The sequence below is a fragment of the Tachyglossus aculeatus genome, chromosome 1 (genome assembly GCF_015852505.1).
Source record: "Tachyglossus aculeatus isolate mTacAcu1 chromosome 1, mTacAcu1.pri, whole genome shotgun sequence".
In the NCBI taxonomy this organism is placed as follows: Eukaryota; Metazoa; Chordata; class Mammalia; order Monotremata; family Tachyglossidae; genus Tachyglossus; species Tachyglossus aculeatus.
The window spans coordinates 119113567-119137328 of NC_052066.1; the positions used below are offsets into that span (position 1 = coordinate 119113567).

General features: G+C 46.4%; 1 protein-coding gene across 6 annotated transcripts in view; it reads left to right on the top strand.

Annotated features, from left to right (window-relative positions):
• Positions 1 to 823: 823 nt before the first annotated feature.
• The window catches only part of E2F6 (E2F transcription factor 6), a 30075-nt gene continuing 7136 nt past the window's right edge, over positions 824 to 23762 (top strand). Inside the window, exons 1-3 of one of the 6 annotated variants that reach the window (XM_038749539.1) lie at positions 824 to 952; positions 3474 to 3572; positions 22916 to 22955. In XM_038749539.1, coding sequence (XP_038605467.1) covers positions 920 to 952; positions 3474 to 3572; positions 22916 to 22955 — 172 coding nt within the window. In that variant the 5' untranslated portion in view covers positions 824 to 919. Of the gene's footprint in view, positions 953 to 3443; positions 3573 to 19408; positions 19456 to 22915; positions 22956 to 23762 lie in introns of those variants that run through there. The other 5 variants (XM_038749547.1, XM_038749531.1, XM_038749522.1 and 2 more) reach the window with 5 other exon arrangements.

Below are 23762 nucleotides of genomic sequence, written 5' to 3' on the forward strand. Positions count from 1 at the left end.
TGGAATGAATAATAATAATAACAATGTTGGTATTTGTTAAGCGCTTACTATGTGCTAAGCACTGTTCTAAGCGCTGGGGGGGATACAAGGTGATCAGGTTGTCCCACGTGGGACTCACAATCTTAGTTCCCATTTTACAGATGAGGAAACTGAGGCACAGAGAATAATGATAATAATAATAATAATAATAATAATAATAATGTTGGTATTTGTTAAGCGCTTACTCTGTGCAAAGCGCTGTTCTAAGCGGTGGGGGGATCCAAGGTGATCAGGTTGTCCCACGTGGGACTCACAATCTTAATCCCCATTGCACAGATGAGGAAACTGAGGCACAGAGAAATTAGGCGCCTTGCCCATAGTCGCACAGCTAACAAACGGAGGAGCCTGGATTCGAACCCATGACCTCTGCCTCCCAAACCCGGGCTCTTTCCACCGAGCCACGCCGCTTCTCCATGAATGAATGAATGAATGAATGAATGAATGAATGAATGAAGGGGAAGGAGGGAGGGCATGGCGGGGCCGGGGCCTCCCTCGGTTGCCATTCCGCCATTCCGCTCCTCCACTCCGCGTTTTGGGCCCCGCCCAGCGGTGGGAGGGGGGAGGGAGGGAGGGAGGAGAAAGCCCCCCGGAGGGGGGGGGGGGGGGAGCGAGCATGCGCGGGAGCGGCTTTCAACGGCGCATGTCCGCCAGGGCGGGCGGGGTCTCCCGTCGGGGCGCGGCGACGGCTGGCGGGGCCCCCCCTGCCTCCGTGCTCCCCGTCCTCCCGTCCCCCGGGAAGATGAGCCACCCCCCGGCCGGGGATGGGGCCGTGGGGGCCGGGGCCGGGGCCGGGGCCGGGGTGTCCGGGGCCGGGGCTGTGTCCGGGTCCGTGCCCGGGCCCGGGGCCTTCGCAGTCCGACCGAGGAAGCTGAAGCTGCTGATGCCGGACTCCCGCCCCGTGGAGAAGCCCCCGGTGAGAGCGCCGGCGAAGGGGAATAGGAGATTCCTACGGCTCTGGGGAACCGTTCCCTCCACCTCCTCCCTTCCCTTCCCTTCCTCCCCTCCCTCCCTCCCGCTTTTCTTGCCTTCCCTCCCTCCCGTTTCCTGCCTTCCTTTCCTTCCTCTCTTTTCCTTCCTTCCTGTCTTCCCTTCCTCTCTCTTTCCCTTCCTTCCTGCCTTCCCTCCCTCCCTCCCTCTCTCTTTCCCTTCCTTCCTGCCCTCCCTCCCTCCCTCTCTTTCTTTTCCTTCCTGCCCTCCCTCCCTCCCTCCCTCTCTTTCTTTTCCTTCCTGCCTGCCTTTTCTCCCTCCTCTCCCTTTTCCTTCTTTCTTGCCTTCCGTCCCTTCATCTCTCTTTTCCTTCCTGCCTGCTTTCCCTTCCTCTTTTCCTTCCTTCTTGCCTTCCCTCCCTTCCTCTCCCTTTTCCTTCCTGCCTGCCTTCCCTCCCTCTTTTCCTTCCTTCCTGCCTTCCCTCCCTCCCTATCTCTTTTCCTTCCTTCCTGCCTTCCCTTCCTCCCTCCCTCCCTCTCTCTTTTTTCCTTCCTAACTTCCCTCTCTCCCTCCCTCCTTTCTTTCCTTCCTTCCCTTCCTCCTTTCCTTCCTTCCTTCCTTCCTTCCCTCTTTTCCTTCCTTCCTGCCTTCCCTCCCTCCCTCTGTCTTTTTTTCTTCCTAACTTCCCTCCCTCCCTCCTTTCACTCCTTCCTGCCTTCCCTCCCTCCTTTCCTTCCTTCCTTCCTTCTCTTTTCCTTCCTTCCTTCCCTCCCTCCCTCTCTCTTTTCCTTCCTTCCTGCCTTCCCCCCCTCTTTTCCTTCCTTCCTGCCTTCCCTCCCTCCCTTCCTTCCTTCCTGCCTTCCCTCCCTCCCTTCCTCTTTTCCCTCCTTCTTTCCTTCCTTCCCTCTTTTCCTTCCTTCCCTCCCTCCTCCCCCCTCCTTCCCTCTTTTCCTTCCTTCCTGCCTTCCTTCCCTCCTTCCTTCCCTCCTTCTCTCCTTCTTTTCCTTCCTTCCTGCCTTCCTTCCCCTCCTGCCTTCCTTCCCTCCTTCCCTCTTTTCCTTCCTTCCTGCCTTCCTTCCCTCCCTCCCTCCCCACTTTTCCTTCCTGCCTTCCCATCCTCCCTCCCTCCCGCACCGACTCTCCATGCTCGCCCTTGGAGCCAGGATTCCCAGTCCCCGTTTTCCGGGAAACGCAGCCCCCCGCCCCCTCCCTTCCCCGTGCCTCGGCTCCCCCCAAGACCCCTTGGGCGGCCGGCGGCCGCGGGTTACTTAGGTTGCTTCGGGTTTTCTCCCTTTCATAAATGGAGGGGACGGTGTAATAACTGATGGTATTTGCTAAACGCTTACCATGTGCCGAGCACGGTTCTAAGCACTGGGGGTAAATACAATCAGCGAGTCAGGTTGGCTCACCGCTTTCATCCCCATTTTACAGATGAGGTAACTGAGGCACAGAGAAGTTCAGCGGTTTGCCCAAAGGCACACAGCAGACGAGTGGCGTAGTTGGGATTAAAACCCAGGTCTTCTGATCTCCCCAGTGGCCTGGAGCTGAGCTAGGGTGGGGATCCTACAGCTTTAGGCTTTGGTGGAGAGGGTGCCTTGAAAGCATACAGGGCTGTTAATAGGGTTTAATGACCCCTATCTGGTCATACACAGCAGCTCCTTATTGGTCCAGAAAACTTCACATAGTAGTCTGAAAGAAGAGTTTGAAGTCACGCAGGACATCTGAAATACCTCTTCAGTAGCAAATGCTAGCCCAAAGTAATCTCTTCGCTCTCCCTCTCACTCCAGCTCATAATTTTCAAGTCAGGAAAATAAGCCTAGGCTAAATTCTACCAAGGTTTTGAAATGAAAATTGCATTTGAAATGCATGCCTAATGCAGTTATGAAAATATAACACACCGACCCACATGTATTTTAGGATTAACATATCAAGTGAGCCCCCAAAGCAGCATTGGTGGGGCCTCCTGTCCATCTTCCGTCGACAGTACTGCTCAGGGATTGATTATAATGCCAGTGGTCTTTGCAGTTCCAACACACTCTTGCCCCTGACAGTCCCGTTCCCCCGAGACGCAAAAAGCAAATAAGCGGGCAGGATTGCAGCACTTTCCGAAGTGCGTGTGCAGTCTTCGCCTGTGTTGGCCAGCTGCCGGCAAGACTGCCGACTAGAATCCAGGTCTCCTGAGTCCCTCCCAGAGCAGTGCTCTTTCCACTGGGCCAACTTCAGAGCTAGGTGAGAAAGTTAGACCCCGCTCAGAATGAAGCTTACGGTCTAGTAACCCAGACAGGTGTACTGAAAAAACACTATTCAGGCTGTTGGTTAAGTTTCTATTCGACTCTCTGTTGGCTCACATGACCACAGATGGGATCTGTCTACCCTTATGATAAGGCAAAATTACCCACTATAGAAACAAAAGTGAAATTTGGCTCCGAAGGGTTTAAAAAAGAAATATCACATTATCTTTCTGGCTGCCTATGAAGTGGCGGATTTTAATGTCCGGCTCCCTGCAGCCTTCAGTGTGGTCGCTGCCGAAGAAAGGGCCGCCTTCGGTCCGCACGAAGAAGCTGAAGCCACTGTTGCCAGGCCCCCGTTCCTTGAAGAATCTGCTGGTGAGTGAGGGAGGGAGGGAGGCAGTACTTTGCTTGGTCTTTTCTACCTATGTGGGAAGACCAGGGGGTGATTGCAGGGAGTCCCTAGCTCCAGAGTTCAGCTGAGGGAGATGCTCCTTCCTCTACCTCCTCCCTGGGATTCAGGTCCCGTCCCCTCCTGGGGCCGCCCTGGATAGGCATTCTCTTGTCTTCCCAAGCTTCTAATGATAATATTAGTATTGTTGTTATTGCAGTATTTGTGAAGCGCTTACATACGTGCCTAGCTCTGTGCTTAGCGCTGGGATAGATACTTGATAAACAGATCAGACACAACCTCTCTCCCACATGGGGCTCGCAGACTGAGAGGAAAGAGGTATTGAATCGCAATTTGGCGGGTGAAGAAACAGGCATAGAGAAGTCACTTGCCCCCGGTCACACACAGCAGGCAAACGGTAGAAATGGGATAAGAACCCAGGTTCTCTGGCTCCCAGGCCTATGATCCTTCCAGTAGGCCGGGTCTTTTTGAGCGGGCAAGGCATTGTAACGCTCATTATCTCCTGGAGAAAAGCTTGGAGAGGGATATATAGCTGGACTGCGGAAGACAAGTCTTGCCTAAAGATTGCTTTAGTAGCCTAGGCTACTAAAGTAGCCTAAACTTCAGTTTAGTAGCCTAAACTGAAGGTGCTTCCCAGCACACCAACGATAATGTACGGTAAATCACCATGGGGGTCATCTTACTAAGGAGAGATGTATGTTTGCTTTGAGTCAGGGACGTAAATGACCTCTGAGACCTAATTTCTTTCTTCAAGCCCTTGCACCCCTAGTTCCTCACACTCTCTTCCCTGGCACACTCGGTTCTGCTAAAACTGTGTATTTTCCAGGACATTAAGGAATTTGGGGACAACTATGGGAAGCAGCGTGGCTCAGTGGAAAGAGCACGGGCTTTGGAGTCAGAGGCCATGGGTTCAAATCCCGGCTCCGCCACTTGTCAGCTGTGTGACTTTGGGCAAGTCACTTCTCTGGGCCTCAGTTCCCTCATCTGTAAAATGGGGAGGAAGACTGTGAGCCCCTAGTGGGACAACCTGATTACCTTGTATCTACCCCAGCACTTAGAACAGTGCTTTGCACATAGTAAGTGCTTAACAAATACCAACATTATTATTATTATTATTATTATCCTGTTTGGATACAGCATGCCAGGTATTTGGAGAAACAGCTTGTGCTCGTGCACATACTCTTTATAACAGGTGAGCACTTTAGCATGAGTTTCCCTTAATGCAGAATTTTGCATTATAGTAGAGCTTGATGTTCTTGTTATTAGAATGGATTTGAGAGTTCCAGGAGCATTGGTTGAGCAAGGAGGAGGAAAGCACTTGTTCCCGGGAGGCCCCCTTCCTTTCCCTGCCCAAGAAAAGATTCCTCAACTCCCACTTTTCCCATACACACATCTTTCAGGGTCTTACCCCACCCCTTAAATATCCTCTTGGAAATAGTACTTACTTATGTGTGGGATGGGAAAGGGATTGAGAGGATATTGTGAACTTTTTATCTTCCGGAGGCAGTGTTCAGCTTCCCATATCCTTTCTCTCGTTCCATTTTTGCTTCTCCTTCCCATACTCCCTCGGCAATCCATCCCCTTTTCAGGGCTGAAATGGGAAATCACACATCATTTGGCTGGGTAGATTTCTACTTCTGGAAAGAATATGCCCCATGCTCTCTTTTTCTTTTTTTTAAGTTTTTAAAAACGGAAGACTTTTTTTAATTGTTTTGTAGTGGTGGATGGGAAGCACTCATGGGCCAAATGCTATTAAAGGGCTTAATCTGTTTCAAAACTAGTAGCCTTCCCCCACCAAGTCCTCCTTTCCTCTTCTCCAGTTTTCTTCAGCATCGCCATTTATTCACTCCATCCGCAGCCCAACAGCACTTATGTACAAATCTGTAACTTTTATTAATGTCCGTCCCCGCCCCCCCCGCCCCGAGCTCCCTGTGGACAGGGAACAGAACATATCTACCAACTCTGTTTTATTGTACTCTCCCAAGTGCTTAGTAACGTGCTTTGTACACAGTAAGCACTCAGTAAATAGGATTGATTTGAGGGCTGTTGTTATCATTTTAATAAACAAGTGCTCTCCAAAGTGTCTGAAAAGCTGACACTTCTGTTTCCTCCATTCTTCTTTAATTTCTGCTAAAAAAAATATGTGATTGTTCTAGAGATGAGAGCCCCAGACAGGGCTTATTTGGGAGAGCATGAAAAAGTCTATGTTTGTAAATGATCCCTGCCCACAAGGAGCTTAAAGTCTAGACCAACCTTGTTCACTTCCAGCCTTAACTCTGCCCTCTCTTCTGCCAGGCAAAACTATTTTTCTTCCCTTATTGATACCCATGCCCATCACCCCTGTCAGGTGTTCTGGACATTTAACTCCCTCCTCAGGCCCCCGGTTCTTCCATCCCTCACCCCCACCGATCTGGCCTTCTGCTTCATTGGTAAAATTAACACCATCAGGTCTGAGCTCCCCAAAGTCACTCCTCCCCCTTCTCCATCCCCCCCCCCCCGCCACCCGCCACACCGCTCTCAACCCTCAGCACTACTCTCCCATCTTTCCCAACAGTGTCTTCAGATGAGATCTCCTCCCTCCTCTCAAATGCCACCCCATCCACCTGTGCTTCGGACCCCATTCCCTCTCATCTTATGAAAACTCTCGCCCCTTCCCTCCTCCCCTCCTTAACTTCCATCTTCAACCGCTCACTCTCCACTAGTGCCTTCAGATATGCCCACATCTCCCCCATTCTAAAAAAAAAACCCTCTCTTGACCCTACTGCCCCTTCTAGTTATCACCCTATATCCGTCTTACCCTTCCTTTCCAAACTCCTAGAACAAGTCGTCTACACTTGCTGCCTCGAATTCCTCAACTCCAACTCTCTCCTAGACCCCCTGCAGCCTGGCTTCTGTCCCCTACACTCCACCAAAACTGCCCTCTCAGAGGTCATCAATGACCTCCTTCCTGCCAAATCCAATGGCTCCTACTCTATCCTAATCCTCCTCGACCTCTCAGCTGCCTTTGACACTGTGGACCACCCCCATCTCATTCATTCATTCAATCATATTTATTGAGCGCCTACTGTGCACAGAGCACTGTACCAAGTGCTTGGGAAGTACAAGTCAGCAACATATAGAGATGGTGCTTACCCAACAATGGGCTCACGGTCCAGAATGGGGAGACAGACAATAAACAAAACATGTATGCAGGTGTCAAAATCGTCAGAACAAATGGAATTATAGCTAGATGCACATCATTAACAAAATAAATAGAATAGTAAATATGTACAAGTAAAATAGAGTAATAATCTGTACAAATATATACAGGTGCTGTGGGGAGGCGAAGGGGGTAGGGTGGGGAGGAGGAGAGGAAAAAGGGGGCTCAGTCTGGGAAGGCCTCCTGGAGGAGGTGAGCTCTCAGTAGAGCTTTGAAGGGAGGAAGAGAGCTAGCTTGGCAGATGTGTGGAGGGAGGGCATTCTGGGCCAGGGGAAGGATGTGGGCCGGGGGTCGACAGGCGAGAACGAGGCACAGTGAGGAGGTTGTTCTCAGCACGCTTTCCAACATTGGTTTCACGGACTCTGTCCTCTCCTGGTTTTCCTCTTATCTCTCTGGCCGTTAATTCTCAGTCTCCTTCTTGGGCTCCTCCTCCCCCTCCCATCATCTTACTGTAGGGGTTCCTCAAGGGTCAGTACTTGGTCCCCTTCTGTTCTCTATCTATACTCACTACCTTGGTGAACTCATTCACTCCCACGGCTTCAACTATCATCTCCATGCTGATGACACCCAAATCTACATCTCCACCCCTGTTCTCACTCCCTCCCTCCAGGCTTGTATCTCCTCTTGCCTTCAGTACATCTCCACCTGGATGTCTGCCTGCCATCTAAAACTCAACATGTCCAAGTCTGAGCTCCTTATCTTCCCTCCCAAACCCTGTCCTCTCCCTGACTTTCCCGTCACTGTAGACAGCACTCCCATCCTTCCTGTCTCACAAGCCCACAACCTTGGTGTCATCCTTGATTCTGCTCTCTCGTTCACCCCACAAATCCAATCCATCACCCAAACCTGCTGGTCTCACCTCCACAACTTCGCCAAGATCTGCCCTTTCCTCTCCATCCAAACTGCTACCTTGATGGTTCAGTCTCTCATCCCGACTGGATTACTGCATCAGCCTTCTCTCTGATCTCCCATCCTCCTGTCTCTCCCCGCATCAATCTACACTCCACTCAGCTCCCCGGATTATCTTTGTACAGAAACTCTCTGGGCATGTCACTCCTGTCCTCAAAAATCTCCAGTGGTTGCCTGTCAACCTTCGAATCAAGCCAAAACTCCTCACTCTCTGCTTCAAGGCTCTCCATCACCTCACCCCCTCCTACCTCACCTCCCTTCTCTCCTTCTGCAGCCCAGCCCACACCCTCAACTCCTCTGCCACTAACCTCCTCACTGTGCCTCATTCTCGCCTGTCTCGCCGTCGACCCCTGGCCCACGTCCTTCCCCTTGCCTGGAATGCCCTCCCTCCACACACCTGCCAAATTAGCTCTCTTCCTCCCTTCAAAGCCCTACTGAGAGCTCACCTCCTCCAGGAGGCCTTCCCAGACTGAGCCCCTCCTTTTTCCTCCCCTCCTCCTTCTCCCCTCCCACCCTACCGTACCCCCTTCCCTTCCCCGCAGCACTTGTATAAATTTCTACATATTTGTTACTCTTTATTTTATTTGTATATCTACTATATTTGTTATTAATGATGCATATATAGCTATGATTTTATTTATTCTGATAGTATTGACACCTGTCTATTTCTTGTCTGTCTCCCACTTCTAGTCTGTGAGACTGTTGTTGGGTAGGGACCATCTTTATATGTTGCCAGTTTGTACTTCCCAAGCGCTAAGTACAGTGCTCTGCACACAGTAAGCGCTCAATAAATATGATTGAATGAATGAATGGACAGGGAAACAGACATGAAAATAAATCATAGCTAGGAGAAAGTGGCTGAGTATAAAGATATGTGCATATGTGCTGTGGGCCAGGGATAGGATGCGTATCCAAGTGCTTAGGGGGTACACACCCAAGTGAGATACAGGTGGGAGAGCAAATAGGATAGGGAAAGTGAGGGTTATGCAGTTGAGGAAACTGAGGCAAAGAAGCTTGGTGACTTGATCAAGGTCACACAGCAGGCAAATGGTGGAGCCGGGATTAGAACCCAAACAACAGAGGTCACTCAGCTCCGTTAATCACTTAGCCCTCAACATCCATCACCAACTCCTAAATGTGGGAGTCCATCAAGGGTCAGTTCTACCTATTTACTGTGCCTCAGTGTCATTTCTCTTGCCATCGACCGTTTGCTCACATCCTCTCTCCCGCCTGGAATTCCCTCCCTCTTGATATCAGTCCACCATTCTGTAGCCTATAAGCTCCTTGTGGACAGAGTTCCTCCTTGCTCTGCCACTTGTCTGCTCTGGGATCTTGGGCAAGGCCCTTCACTTCTCTAGGCCTCAGTTACCTCGTCTGTAAAATGGGGATTGAGACTGTGAGCCCCACATGGGACAGGGACTGTGTCCAACTTGATTGGCTTGTATCCACCCCAGCACTTAATAAATTGCCTGTCACATAGTAAGCGCTTAACAAATACCATCATTATTAGTATATCTACCAGCTATGTTGTGTTGAACTCTCCCAAGTACTTGGTGCAGTGCTTTGCTCATAGTAAGCGCTCTGTAAAAACCATTGATTGAGCTGTAAAATGAGGGTTCAGTACCTATTCTCTCTCCTACTTAAGCTGTTCCCCCACTTTTGGGATAGGGACTGTGTCTAATGTGAACACCTTGTATCCCAGCATTTAATAAGTGCTTAGCAAATAGCACTGCTGTTACAATAGTTATCACTTTTATTATTAAATCACTGTCAGTCAAAAAATTTAAATACAGATCAATCAATCAATCCTATTGAGTGCTTACTGTGTGCAGTGCACTGTACTAAGCACTTGGGAAATACAAGTTGGCGACATATAGAGACAGTCCCTACCCAACAGTGGGCTCACAGTCTAAAGAGATGCCATGCTCTGATGTCCAGAGATTTTCTGCGCCATGGTCAAGGACTGCATTTAATTGGATATTTCCTCAGGGAAAACCCCAGTGATTAGTATAGTGGATAGGAGTGTCTCACTCAACAGTGGTATAAAAACTGAGTGAGGACACAGCAGCATCTGCTGCTGGGAGGGCCACAGAGATATTCTCTTCCATCACTATTGCTGTTGTAGTATTTGATAAGAGTTTACGATATATCAAGTACTATTCTAAGCATTGGGGTAATTACAAGGTAATTAGGTCAAACACAGTTCCTGTCCTAGATGAGATTCAGTCAGACTAGGAGGGAAGGCAAGTATTAAATCTCTGTTTTGCAGATGAGGAAACTGAGGTGAAGTGACTTGCCCAAGGTCACACAGCGGGCAAGTGGCAGAGCTGGGTTTAGAACCCGTGACCTTCTGACTCCCATTCTCATGCTCTATCCACTAGGCATGCTGCTTCTGTGGACCACTAGTCCATGTGGCTTCCAGGGGACTGGGCAAGAGAGTTTGGGTGTCTCAGTGCAAACATCACCAGTAGTAAAAAAAAAAAAAAAAAAAAAACCCAAAAAACAACCAATTGCCGTACAAGTCCTACTGACGGTGGGATGCCATTTATTTGCACTCAAAAGAATCAATCAATCAATCGTATTTATTGAGCGCTTACTGTGTGCAGAGCACTGTACTAAGCACTTGGGAAGTACAAGTCGGCAACACATAGAGACAGTCCCTACCCAACAGCGGGCTCACAGTCTAGAAGGGGGAGACAGAGAACAAAACCAAACATACTAACAAAATAAAATCAGTAGAATAGATATGTACAAGTAAGATAAATAAATAGAGTAATAAATATGTACAAACATATATACATATATTCAGGTACTGTGGGGAAGGGAAGGAGGTAAGATGGGGGGATGGAGAGGGGGATGAGGGGGAGAGGAAGGAAGAGGCTCAGTCTGGGAAGGCCTCCTGGAGGAGGTGAGCTCTCAGTAGGGCCTTGAAGGGAGGAAGAGAGGTAGCTTGGCAAATGGGCAGAGGGAGGGCATTCCAGGCCCGGGGGATGATGTGGGCCGGGGGTCGATGGCGGGACAGGCGAGAACGAGGTACGGTGAGAAGATTAGCGGTGGAGGAGCGGAGGGTGCGGACTGGGCTGTAGAAGGAGAGAAGGGAGGTGAGGTAGGAGGGGGCGAGGTGATGTACAGCCTTGAAGCCCAGGGTGAGGAGTTTCTGCCTGATGCGCAGATTGATTGGTAGCCACTGGAGATTTTTGAGGAGGGGAGTAATATGCCCAGAGCGTTTCTGGACAAAGATAATCCGGGCAGCAGCATGAAGTATGGATTGAAGTGGAGAGAGACACGAGGATGGGAGATCAGAGAGAAGGCTGGTGCAGTAGTCCAGACGGGATAGGATGAGAGCTTGAACGAGCAGGGTAGCAGTTTGGATGGAGAGGAAAGGGTGGATCTTGGCAATGTTGCGGAGAAGTCCTATTCCAGTAGGCCGTTCAGGATACTGGTTAATGCAGAACTCAGCGTTGCTCAACAGCATCCTGGATGGCTGAGCAGCCCTATCTGAGTGCACTGTTAACCCCAGATGGGGAAGGAGACTAGAAGAGGGGTCCCTCAGAATTCCCTGCCTCACCCAGACTCAGTCCATCAATCCTGGGTGACTAGCAAGCTGTAGAGAAGCCGCGTGGCTCAGTGGAAAGAACACGGGTTTGGGACTCAGAGGTCATGGGTTCAAATCCTGGCTCCGCCGCTTGTCGGCCGTGTGAGTTTGAGCAAGTCATTTCACTTCTCTGTGCCTCAGTTACCTCATCTGTCAAATGGGGATTAAGACTGTGAGCTCCACATGGGAAAACCTGATCACCTTGTATCCTCCCCAGCGCTCAGAACAGTGCTTCGTACATAGTAAGTGCTTAACAAATACCAAAATTATTAGAGAGGCAGCGTGGCTCAGTGGAAAGAACACGGGTTTGGGACTCAGAGGTCATGGGTTCAAATCCTGGCTCCGCCGCTTGTCGGCCGTGTGAGTTTGAGCAAGTCATTTCACTTCTCTGTGCCTCAGTTACCTCATCTGTAAAATGGGGATTAAGACTGTGAGCTCCACATGGGAAAACCTGATCACCTTGTATCCTCCCCAGCGCTCAGAACAGTGCTTCGTACATAGCAAGTGCTTAACAAATACCAAAATTATTAGAGAGGCAGCGTGGCTTGGTGGAAAGAGCCCGGGCTTGAGAGTCAGAGGTCATGGGTTCTAATCCTGGCTCCCCCACATGTCTGCTGTGTGACCTTGGGCAAGTCACTTAACTTCTCTGAGCCTCAGTTACCTCATTTGTAAAATGGGGATTAAGACTGTGAGACCCATGTGGGCCAACCTGATCACCTTGTATCCCCCCAGCACTTAGAACAGTGCTCTGCACATAGTAAGCGCTTAACAGATTCATACTTCCCAAGCGCTTAGTCCAGTGCTGTGCACACAGGAAGCAGAAGCAGCGTGGCTTAGTGGAAGGAGCCCGGTCTTTGGAGTCAGAGGTCATGGGTTCAAATCCCCACTCTGCCACTTAGCTGTGTGACTTTGGGCAAGTCACTTCACTCCTCTGGGCCTCAGTTACCTCCTCTGTAAAATGGGGATTAAGACTGTGAACCCCCGTGGGACAACCTGATCACCTTGTAACCTCCCCAGCACTTAGAACAGTGCTTTGCACATAGTAAGTGCTTAATAAATGCCAATATTATTATTATTATTATTATTATTATTATATCTGGGATGCCAATGCACATAGAAAAGGACTTGTACCAAGAAAATAACCATCATGCCATGGAACATCAGGATGCTACATGATGATGAAATAACACATGACCTGGCCAGATAGAGACCTCAAATCCCAAGAATTTCAACTTTTTGAGTTGGGCCTGCATCTGTTTTGGCATCTTGCCGGAGGAAATGAACGATTGAAGTTTGATGCAATTAACTCAGACATCTTCCTCTTCCATTCCTAAATGAAGTTGCCGCTCCATTTCAACACCTCCTTTGATGCTCAGGATCATCTTGAAAATCTGATACTAACTGGACAGAGCTTCCTCTAAAAGTCAGTCATTCTTTGCTGATTGCTTAATATCAGCCCAGATGGGAAGGGATTTATTAACTGCAGTTCAGCCAGAATCGGCAGGGCTGGTTAAGCATATGCACAGGATAAGGTATGTAACAATGCAGATTATATCTCTAGCCTGCAGATTATATCTCTGGCCTGATTCATTCATTGTCATATTTATTGAGCATTTACTGTTTGCAGAGCACCGTATTAAATGTTTGGGAGAGTATAGTACAACAGTAAGCAGACACATTCACTGCCCACAACAAGCTTTCAGTCTCGAGGTGGGGAGAAAGATATTAATATAAATAAATTACACAGCTATATACATAAGTGTTATGGGACTGGGAGGGGGGAAGAACAAAGGGAGCAAGTCAGGGTGATGGAGAAGGGAGTGGGAGAAGAGGAAAACAGGGAGAGGGACTTAGGGGAGGCCTTTTGGAGGAGATGTGCTTTCAATAAGGCTTTGATGGGGATAGAGTAATCGGTTGTATCATGAGGTGGAGTACACCAGTCTGTCCTGGAAAAACCATAAACTGCATTGATAATAATAATAATAATGATGGCATTGAAGTGCTTACTATGTGCACTGTTCTAAGCGCTGGGGAGGATACTAGGTGATCAGGTTGTCCCACATTGGTCTCACAGTCTTAATCCCCATTTTACAGATGAGGCAGCTGAGGCACAGAGAAGTTAAGTGACTTGCCCAAAGTCACGCAGCTGACAATTGGCGGAGCTGGGATTTGAACCCATGACCTCTGACTCCCAAGCCCGTGCTCTTTCCACTGAGCCACGCTGCTTCTCATTGATATATTCTCAGGATCCAGAATGAGAGAAATACATTTTTTAAAAAGTTAAATATATTTTTACTTTCAACTTGATAAAATAACAATGTATTATACCAATTATAAAGGATTTTAGTTATAAAATAAGTAAATGAGGACAGCTGTACACATTAAGCAAATATAACTGTCCTCATCAAAAGGTTTGAGTATGTTGATCTGACATCTGAGTTCAGACTCTTCAGTCAGTCAGCACATTTAACTGCAAGACTCAGTGCCTAGGGCAGTGCTTGGCACCTAATAAGCGCTTAACAAATACCATCATTACTATCAATCAATAGTATTTATTAAGAGCTTACTGTGTGCAGGGCATTTTACTGAGCCCGTGGAAGAGTACAGTATAATAGAGATGTAGACATAATTCCTGTCCTCAAGAAGCTAACAGTCTCTTGAGGAGCTTAAAGCTCAGTGCACTCCTGCTATTTGCTATATCCCTTATTTACTCACAAAGCCTCCTGCTAGGCAGGCAGTGCCTTTTGCTTTCCAGTAGAACACTGCTGTGTAGCATAATCTAAGGTTTGCTTGGAGATCATGATCTACTACTCACAGCATCACTAAAATCTTCCCTTTCCTCTCCATCCAAACTGCTACCACGTTGATCCAATCACTTACCGTATCCTGCCTTGATTATCCTATTAGCCTCATTGCTGACCTCCCTGCTTCCTCTGTCTCCCCACTCCAGTCCATACTTTACTCTGTTACCTGGATCATTTTTCTACAAAATCTTTCAGGTCAAGAACCTCCAACCTCCACGTCAAGCAAACTCCTCACCGTGGCTTTAAAGCACTCAATCACCTTGCCCCTGCCTCCTACTTCTCCTCTCTTACTACAACCCAGATCACACACTTTGCTCCTCTAATATAATGCAAACATTCTCAATGTACCTCGATCTTGCCTATCTCACCGCCGACCTCTCACCCACCTCCTGCCTCTGGCCTGGATCACCCTCTCTCCTCAAATCCATCATCCATCCTCTCCTCTCTCCTGACTCAAAGCCTTATTGAAGGCACATCTCCAAGAGGCCTTCCCTGACTAAGCCCTCCTTTCCTCTTCTCCCACTCCTTTCTGCATCGCCCTGATATGCTCCCTTTATTCATCCCTCCTAACCCTACAGCACTTATGTGCATACCTATAATTTTATGTATATTGATGTCTGTATCTCCCTGTAGACTTTAAGCTCATTGTGGGCAGGGGATGTGTCTGTTGTTGTACTCTCCCAAGCACTTAGTTCAGTACTCTGCACAAAGTAAGCATTCAATAAATATGATTAGTATAAGTAATAATAATAAATGCCATTGACTGACTGACTACTTATGCTCAGGGAGCCAGAGTTTGGAAAATAGTTTGGAGGTGCCATGAAATTTTCTGAACCCTGTGAGAATTGCTCACATAAAATGCCCCATAGTCATTCAATCATATTTATTGAGTGCTTACTGTGTGCAGAGTAATTGCAGACCTTAGCTTGAATAGAAATCAAGCAAAGACTATTGGTTGATTGCATCATCATCGTCCTCAGGGGTATTTATTGAGCACTTATTGTGAGCAGAGCACTGTCCTAAGCACCTGGGAGTACAGTACAACAGAGTTGTTAGACACATTCCCTGACCACAGTGTACTTACAGTCTAGGAGATGTTGATAATAGAACATTCCAGTTAAAAGGTTAGTGTTTTTTCCAAGGTCTCAAGGTATTCTACACTATATACTGATCTTAAGACTGCATCTTCTTACATGGTTTGAGGAAACCGGTTGCAAGGAATTTTAATGCAAGCCAAGCCAGATCTGAAAGCTATTATTTGGTGGGGTCTTCTGTTGAGAGTAATGGATGAGCCCTAGTCCTGAGACTACAGATCTGACAACCTGATCCGAGGAATTGATTATACTGCTGGGAGTTTGAGCAGTAGAATAATAGTTGTGATTTTTAAGTGCTTACTGTGTACTGACTTTGATATAATAAAATTGGATCACTGTTCAGAGCAGCCTCACTCAGGCACTTTTATACCTGCCTTTGAGAACCTGCTCAAAGGAATTGATTATAGTGCTGGTGGTTTGAGCAGCATAATAAAAATTGTGGCTAAGTGCTTACTTTGTGCTAGCCGCTGGGGTAGATCTAATGCTATCAGATCAACAGTACATTCAGAGCAGCAACTCGCGGGCGCTTTCATCTCTGCAAATCGTGTTCCTGGTTGAACACAATTAGTCCTGTTTATTGAGCATTTACCGTTTGCAGAGCTCTGTACTAAGTGCTGGTGAGTACACTGTAACAGATTTGATAGACATGTTCCCTTCCCACAAGGAGCCAGCAGTCTAGAGGGAGACTTACACAGGCTAAGGGGGAACACGGAGTGCAACAAGGGAGTAGGTGGGAAAGGATTCATCACCCTACAGAATGCACATAGGGGTTTTCTTGTTTCCGTACAGGATCCATTGGTGGCTGAAAAGACCACAGCATCATGGTGATGCTGGGCCATACCAAGGTGGTTTCCTTGGTAGCCACTACAGTCTTAGCTGCACATGCCAGCCAGTTATTTTTTAGGATTGATGCCGGCCCAGTCCATCTTGCTGAATATCCTAGGTGGTGCTTCCATCAGAAACCCTTACCACCGATAGCGGAGCCCCAGGAATAAGAACCAGGACTAAAACTCAGGTCTTCTGATTCATTCATTCAATCATATTTATTGAGTGCTTCGAGCAGTGCACTTTCTACTGGGTTGACAGCACAGGGCTGTAGACTTTGTTAAATTTAAAAGTCAAATTAGTCCCCTGTTCCCTCCCCTCTACCCCCCCCCCCCCCCGCCACTCCACCCAAAGTCAAACGTATTGAAGGAATTACTGGGATAATTTTGTATGTTTACTGGGAATGAGCCAGGGCTGAGTGCCTTTCAGTGAGAGCCTGGCTCTTATTCTCTACCCTCATCTGTGTTGTAGGACTGGATTTTTAGCCCTAATATCACAAAAGGCAATTGAAGTCAGCAAATTGATGTGCTTAGGGAGCACCGAGTATTCCGAAGATATTTTAGAGTGGCATAGTGATTGGCCAAGGTTAGTTGGGAGGAGTTGCAGCAAAATTCTATTCCCAGGGACTGACTAACCTACTTGCAAACATTTTTTGGCTCAGGGTGCTGGGTTTTATCTATATTTTAAAGATAATCTTGCAACTATACTTAAAAATGATTTGCCTTTAGCTTTATCTACTGAAATTGCCCTCCTTTTGTTCTGAAGTTAGTTTTGAGAACTGAGCGAAGCAATCTTATGAATGTTGTATTAGGTATTGGGGACATCTGGATTACAGAAACTGTCCTGACAGTTTCTTTTCCTGTCTCCCAGTACCGATTTCATAGGGTGGGTGGGGATAGGACTAGTTTGTGAAACCAAGTGCTTTGAATTCCTCAAAACACATCATCTAAATCAAAAGTGATTAAAAAATAACATCAGTGCATCTTACTGTAACCATGAAAGTTAAATTTCTGTCATGCAGTTTGGTGGGTAGTGATTACTGGCCAGTAGAAATGCCCTGAGCTAAAATCTTTTCTACCATATACTTAAGACGTTAAGGGCTGAGGTGAAACTAAGTGGGAGTTTCTAGTCAGTCAATCATATTTTACCATTTACTGTGTGCAGAGCACTGTACTAAGCGCTTAGAGTACAATATAAGAAAATAACAAACACAGTCCATGCCCACATTGAGCTTATAGTCTAGAGAGGGGAGATGAACACTGTTATAATTAAAATTTTAGGACACCAGTACCAGTAGTGGTGGGACCAGATGTGAAATAGAGAAAGCATTTGAAATCCTCAGTTAGCCACAGTTAACATTCTCTTGCAAGTACATCACTTGTTGTGGTGTCCAGAAAGATCTACATACATCTCACACCCATCATCCTCAGTTTGCTTGGTACAGCACTCTGCACATACCATTGATTTTTTTTATTGATGATACAGCGTCATTATGATTGAAAATTAATCTTTATGCTCTACCTCCAAATTGATGCAGGTAATTTTTTTCAGTGTGCTTTTACCTTCTAGGTAACTTGGAGAAGTGCTAATTTATGAATGTTCTTATTTGTGTTCATATTTATTGTTTCCTGCCCTGACTTGGTTGCATCAGATTTATAATAGACAAAATCCTTGAGAAAAATCTAGAACAAATGCTGTATAAAATAACCAAATTATCCGTTTGGGCTATACAGAATTTTTTTTTCCCCAGCCCACATAACGCCACAGGTGGTATGCTAAAGATAAAATGCTGCAAAAATATACTAGAGCTTCCTCAAGTCAAAGCAACCCAGCCACCTCACCCACAAACATTTAGCTTAGCCCTAGATTAAGATCTCTCTTCTTTAACACTCCCTTTTTTTGTTAACCCATGTAGTTTTGTTATTTTTTCAAGTAAAGCCCCTGCCAAAAATTGTTGCACTCCAGGCAAGTGGCTCCCTGCCTGGCTGTTTAAAACATTCGTACCAGTGCCTCTGGCTTTGAAATATGGACCAACGTGCATTCCCCCACGCCTACGAAATGGTTGATGCTGCTACAAATAATGGTAGCTCCTTAATCAATCAATCAATCAATCAATCGTATTTATTGAGCGCTTACTGTGTGCTTCAAAGGGGTGTGATCATCTTTTATTGGAATCCATTAGAGTCATATCCATGGTGGTGCTGGCATTATTCCTTTGGGCAGTGGCCTCCAGGGTGGACTGACTAGCAAATGTGTAAGGGGAAGGATCTGGGAACCTCCATAACTTATTGATGGTCATCCTGCTGATGACACACCTCTTATTCCTGCCCTTTTATTTTCCAAGTGATATTTGCTTCAGTTCGCCTTAATAGGTTAGGATTATAGTGCATCCCGAAAGTCTCCCTTTACTTCATGACAATAGATTTACGGTAATGAAAACCACATTGTGTTTTTAGAGTAGTTCTTCCAGTGGAAGTGTTGATGGTACACTTTTCTGTGTTTGTTTCATTGGCCTTTTTCAGGCACTTATCTTTGGACTCGGTTTGTCAAAACAACTCCCCAAAACCACATGCAGTGCATTCCGTTCTTTTAAAGCATGGGAGTTGCGTTCTCACAGAATCCAGCCTTCAGGAAAACTTTCAGTGCGGTACTCTGGGCCCCCTCCCCCGCCTGCATGTGTCCGACTGTTTTTCCCCGATGCCACATTGTGCTGTGTCTAGACAGGCTTGGGTTGGAAGACTGTTCCTTAATTCTGCCATCGTGTTTTAGCCAAAATGCATAATAAGAACATGTGTTTTGGCAGAAAAGGAATGGACCACTCCTGTAAGATGGCATGATTGCCATCTAGTGGAAAATTCACATGGGTTCAACTTTAGTAAATCGCTTTATAATGATGTTGTCCCTTTTTTTTTTTTAATGATATTAAGTGCTTACTATGTGCCAGGCACTGTCCTGAGCACCGGACTTTTCTTTCCCAGGAAGGATGGGCACCTTTCACATTTTTACATGGGATTGTATTCAGTAGTACCACAAGGCAACAGTTGAAAAGGAAACATCAGACAAAACTTATCCAAGGACCTAATCACATGCCCAGGCCAAGAGTGAAGAAACTCAGGAAAGATGAACTGCATCTTAGTAAAGCTTAAATTTTATTTAAAGATCACATTTTCCACCCAAAGCAATAAAAGTGAAAATTAGCTACACCTTAAATGGGGGAGTCTAAAAGGAGGTTGAGTCGTTTCTGACCCGTAGTGATTCCGTGGACACATCTCTCCCAGAATGCCCCATCTCCATGTGCAGTCATTCTGGTAGTATATCCATAGAGTTTTCTTGGTAAAAATACAGAAATGGTTTACCGTTGCCTTCTTCCACGCAGTAAACTCCTCCCTTGACTCTCTCCCATGCCACTGCTGTCCAGCACAGGTGAGTTTTGACTTGTAGCAGATTGCCTTCCACTTGCTAGCCACTGCCCAAGCTAGGACTGGAATGGATATGCCTCTGCTTGACTTTCCCTCTGGTAGAGTACTGGCAACTCTCTAGGTGTGATCCTGAGAGGCGGTACCAGCTTTTAGTTCATTCTTACTTCATATCACCATTTGATTTATCATTGACCGGATGTGACTCATTAGAATGTGTATTATCAGGCCCACAGTGAAAGGGGTTTTACTCAGCATTGTAAATAAATTCTGTGATAAATTTCACTCTTGATTTGCAAAGAGAGTTTGAAAAATCTTATAGGACTTTCAAAGTCTTCGAAATTTTGATGGGAGAAACAAGGGGGAGGAATAAAGATTGGAAGGTATATAATAGGGTGTAGAAAGGTTTGATTAATTTGAAAAGGAATGATAATTAGAAACCCAGTACATAAAAGGTTGGCATAAGAAAAGAAGCAGGGAGTAGGGTAATAGCAGAGCGATAATTGATGCGGTGGTATTTCCCTGTGGAAGTGTGCAGGACCTCTGATTCATTGAGGTTGGGAAAGAGGCAGAGGTGCATGAGATGGAAGGTATTTGAAAAGAGCCCAGACTGTTGAGATTAATTTCTGTGCTGACAATTCTTGACTTCACCGCCTCATAATGTGACAAAATAATGTACCCTAGGTAGCCCCATAATGACGTCAAAGGACTCTACCTAGGAGGAATTGTACTGGGCATTCCCGATGACTCTGACTCAGCCTTTGGGGAACTCAGGGTCCTAAGCTCTGAGACAGGTGCCAATTATGCCATCTCAGGCCCAGGGGAACGCTAGGAATTATAAGAATTGGACTCTGTGACTTGTTCCCTATTGTACCCATGGCCTGCCCTTCCACTACCCTGTGGGTCCCAACTCCTGGCCCTGCAATTCTCTTTCTTCCCCAACCTAGTCAGCTTTCTAAACAGATTAGACAATTACACAGGGAGAGAATCACACTTGCAAAGTAGAAAGCGTGGTTCAGTGGAAAGAGCCCGGGCTTGGGAGTCAGAGGTCATGGGTTCTAATCCTGGCTCTGCCAGTTGTCAGCTGTGTGACTTTGGGCAAGTCACTTCACTTCTCTGTGCCTCAGTTCCCTCATCTGTAAAATGGGGATGAAGACTGTGAGCCCCACGTGTGATGGTCTGATCACCTTGCATCCTCCCCAGCGCTTAGAACAGTGCTTTGCACATAGTAAGCGCTTAACAAATGCCATCGTTATTAACTATTGCTGTCATCCTTTTATCCCCAGGCCTAGTACTTGGGCTTAACCAGACAACCCTCCTACTAAATCATGGCTTTATAGGCCAGGTCTGTGCTGCAGGAACATTCTGTAACATCAGCTGCTGTTATCCATTGATTATTTAAGGAGAGGTTAAAGATTATACTGGACATTAAGAGATTAAGAGAGTGAGCCCCATGTGGGACAGGGACTGTGTCCAACCTGATTAACTTGTATCTACCCCAACTCTTAGAACAATGCTTAGCACATAGTCAGCACTTAACAAGTACCATAATTATTGTTACTACCTTTTTCATTGATGGAATTTTTTTGTGTGTGAGCATTCTTGGCTGAATTTGGAAAAGTAGCCTGGAGATCTAATTAATTCATTCATTCATTAATTCAGTGGTATTTATTGAACACTTACTGTGTGCTGAGCACTGTACTAAGCGCTTGGGAAGTACAAGTTGGCAACATATAGAGACGGTCCCTACCCAACAGCGGGCTCACAGTCTAGAAGCAGCGTGGCTCAGTGGAAGTAATAATACTGATGGCATTTATTAAGCGCTTACTATCAGTCAATCAATCATATTTATTGAGCGCTTACTGTCTGCAGAGCACTGTACTAAGCGCTTGGGAAGTACAAGTTGGCAACAGATAGAGACGGTCCCTATCCAACAGTGGGCTCACAGTCTATTTGCAAAGCACTGTTCTAAGCACTGGGGAGGTTACAAGGTGATCAAGTTGTCCCATGGAGGGCTCACAGTCTTAATCCCCATTTTACAGATGAGGGAACTGAGGCCCAGAGAAGTGAAGTGACTTGCCCAAACTCACACAGCTGACAAGTGCAGAACCGGGATTTGAACCAATGACCTCTGACTCCAAAGCCCGGGCTCTTTCCACTGAGCCACGCTGCTTCCCCAAAGAGCCCAGGCTTTGGAGTTGGAGGTCATGGGTTCAAATCCCGGCTCGGCTATTTGTCAGCAGTGTGACTTTGGGCAAGTCACTTCACTTCTCTGGGCCTCAGTTCCCTCATCTGCAAAATGGGAATGAAGACTGGGAGCCCCCCGTGGGACGACCGGATCACCTTGTAACCTCCCCACCGCTTAGAACAGTGCCCTGCACATAGTAAGCGCCTAACAAATGCCATCATTATTATTATTAGAAGGGGGAGACAGACAACAAAACAAGACATATATTAACCAAATAAAATAAATAGAATGTGCAAGTATGTACGAGCGAGAACTTGTACTTTCAAGTGCTTAGTACAGTGCTCTGCACCCAGGAAGCGCTCAATAAATAAGATTGAATGAGAAACAGGACCTCAAGAAGGGCAGAGGGAACCATAGATATAATATCATAAAAAATGCCTCCCTCTGTGATTTGTGGGATCCTTGTGGGCAGGGAATATGTGTACCAACTCTGTTGTACTCTCCCAATCGCTTGGTACAGTGCTCTGCACATGCTGAAGACACACTCTGTTCAAATTGGTTATCCTGTCTCTACTACAGCACTTAATGCTTGGTACGTAGTAAGCACTTAACAAGAACCATATTTAGTAGTGGTAATCGCTCAATCAAGACCACTGATTTTTATTGATTGAAGAGCCTCATTCATTCAGTCGTATTTAGTGAGCGCTTACTGTGTGCAGAGCACTATACCAAGCACTTGGAAAGTACAATTCGGCAACAGAGACAATCCCTCCCCAACAACGGGCTGTATCTTAAAAAGACCAATTACTGCCTGTCTCCCCCTCTAGATTGGAAGCTCATCATGGACAGGGATTGTCTCTATTAACTCTTTTTTATATTGTACTCTGCGTAGCGCTTAGTACAGTGATCTGCACTCGACAAATACCATTGATTGACCGTCATTACATTCTTTATCGTGTTGCTGTGAAAATTGTTCCTGGCCACGCTGTTATGTTTATTGCCCATCGCATCTGTCAGTGTTTTTGAATCTTCCTGTTATGCTTCTTGTTTTTCTAAAGTGTCTGCACAAGGAGAGCAACCCGGCTCCTCATTTCTGCATGCTAGGCTGGTCTGCATACTGCTTTTGGGACCCGCAAAATCACCAGCTGTATCATATGTTTTTGAGACTTTCTTGAGCAGGAGAAAGTTTTTTAAATGGTTTTTAGGTGGGAGTGGGCTTATTTGTTCTTTCTTTAAGTTCCTGAAAGAATATTTACTATCATATCTCACTTCCTTCCAGTTGCCGAAAAACATTCATTCAGAATTTATGACCAGGAGAAGTAAGTATGTAACTTTAGAATGTTTTCTTTGTTGTAGAACTTGAATTTCATATTGGCAGAAGCCATGGATCAATTTAATGGTGTTAAGATTTTCGAAGGGAAGAGGAGGAAGCCAGTGGGACAACCACTAATCTTAAAATGTTCTGTGTTTCTAACGTGGTGAGAATGTAGTAGTAGTCTTGATATCAGCAGAGATTCCTTTGTTATTTCTGAAGAATGAAAGTTTTGATCTTAGACTGAGCCCCTTCCTTCCTCTCCCCCTCGCCCCCCTCTCCACCCCCCATCTTACCTCCTTCCCTTCCCCACAGCACCTGTATATATGTATATATGTTTGTACATATTTATTACTCTGTTTATTTATTTACTTATTTTACTTGTACATATCTATTCTATATATTTTATTTTGTTAGTATGTTTGGTTTTGTTCTCTGTCTCCCCCTTTTAGACTGTGAGCCCACTGTTGGGTAGGGACTGTCTCTCTATGTTGCCAACTTGTACTTCCCAAGCCCTTAGTACAGTGCTCTGCACACAGTAAGCGCTCAATAAATGCGATTGATTGATTGATCTTGGTATAACCAGAGAAGAGGGCTTTGCTTTCTTTTGAAGTTCTCCGTGTAGTGTTCCCTTTATTATATTCTTCCTCATTCCTCATGCCCTTATTAATTGAGCCCTTAAACGTGGACCTCAGCCTCTTCTACACTTTCCTGGGAGAATTTGGTGATAATATGCACACCAACCCAGCCTGCAAGGCTGGATTGCCCATGGTTCAAATGCCAGAGGGAAGATGTTATGGTCTTCAGAGTGCTC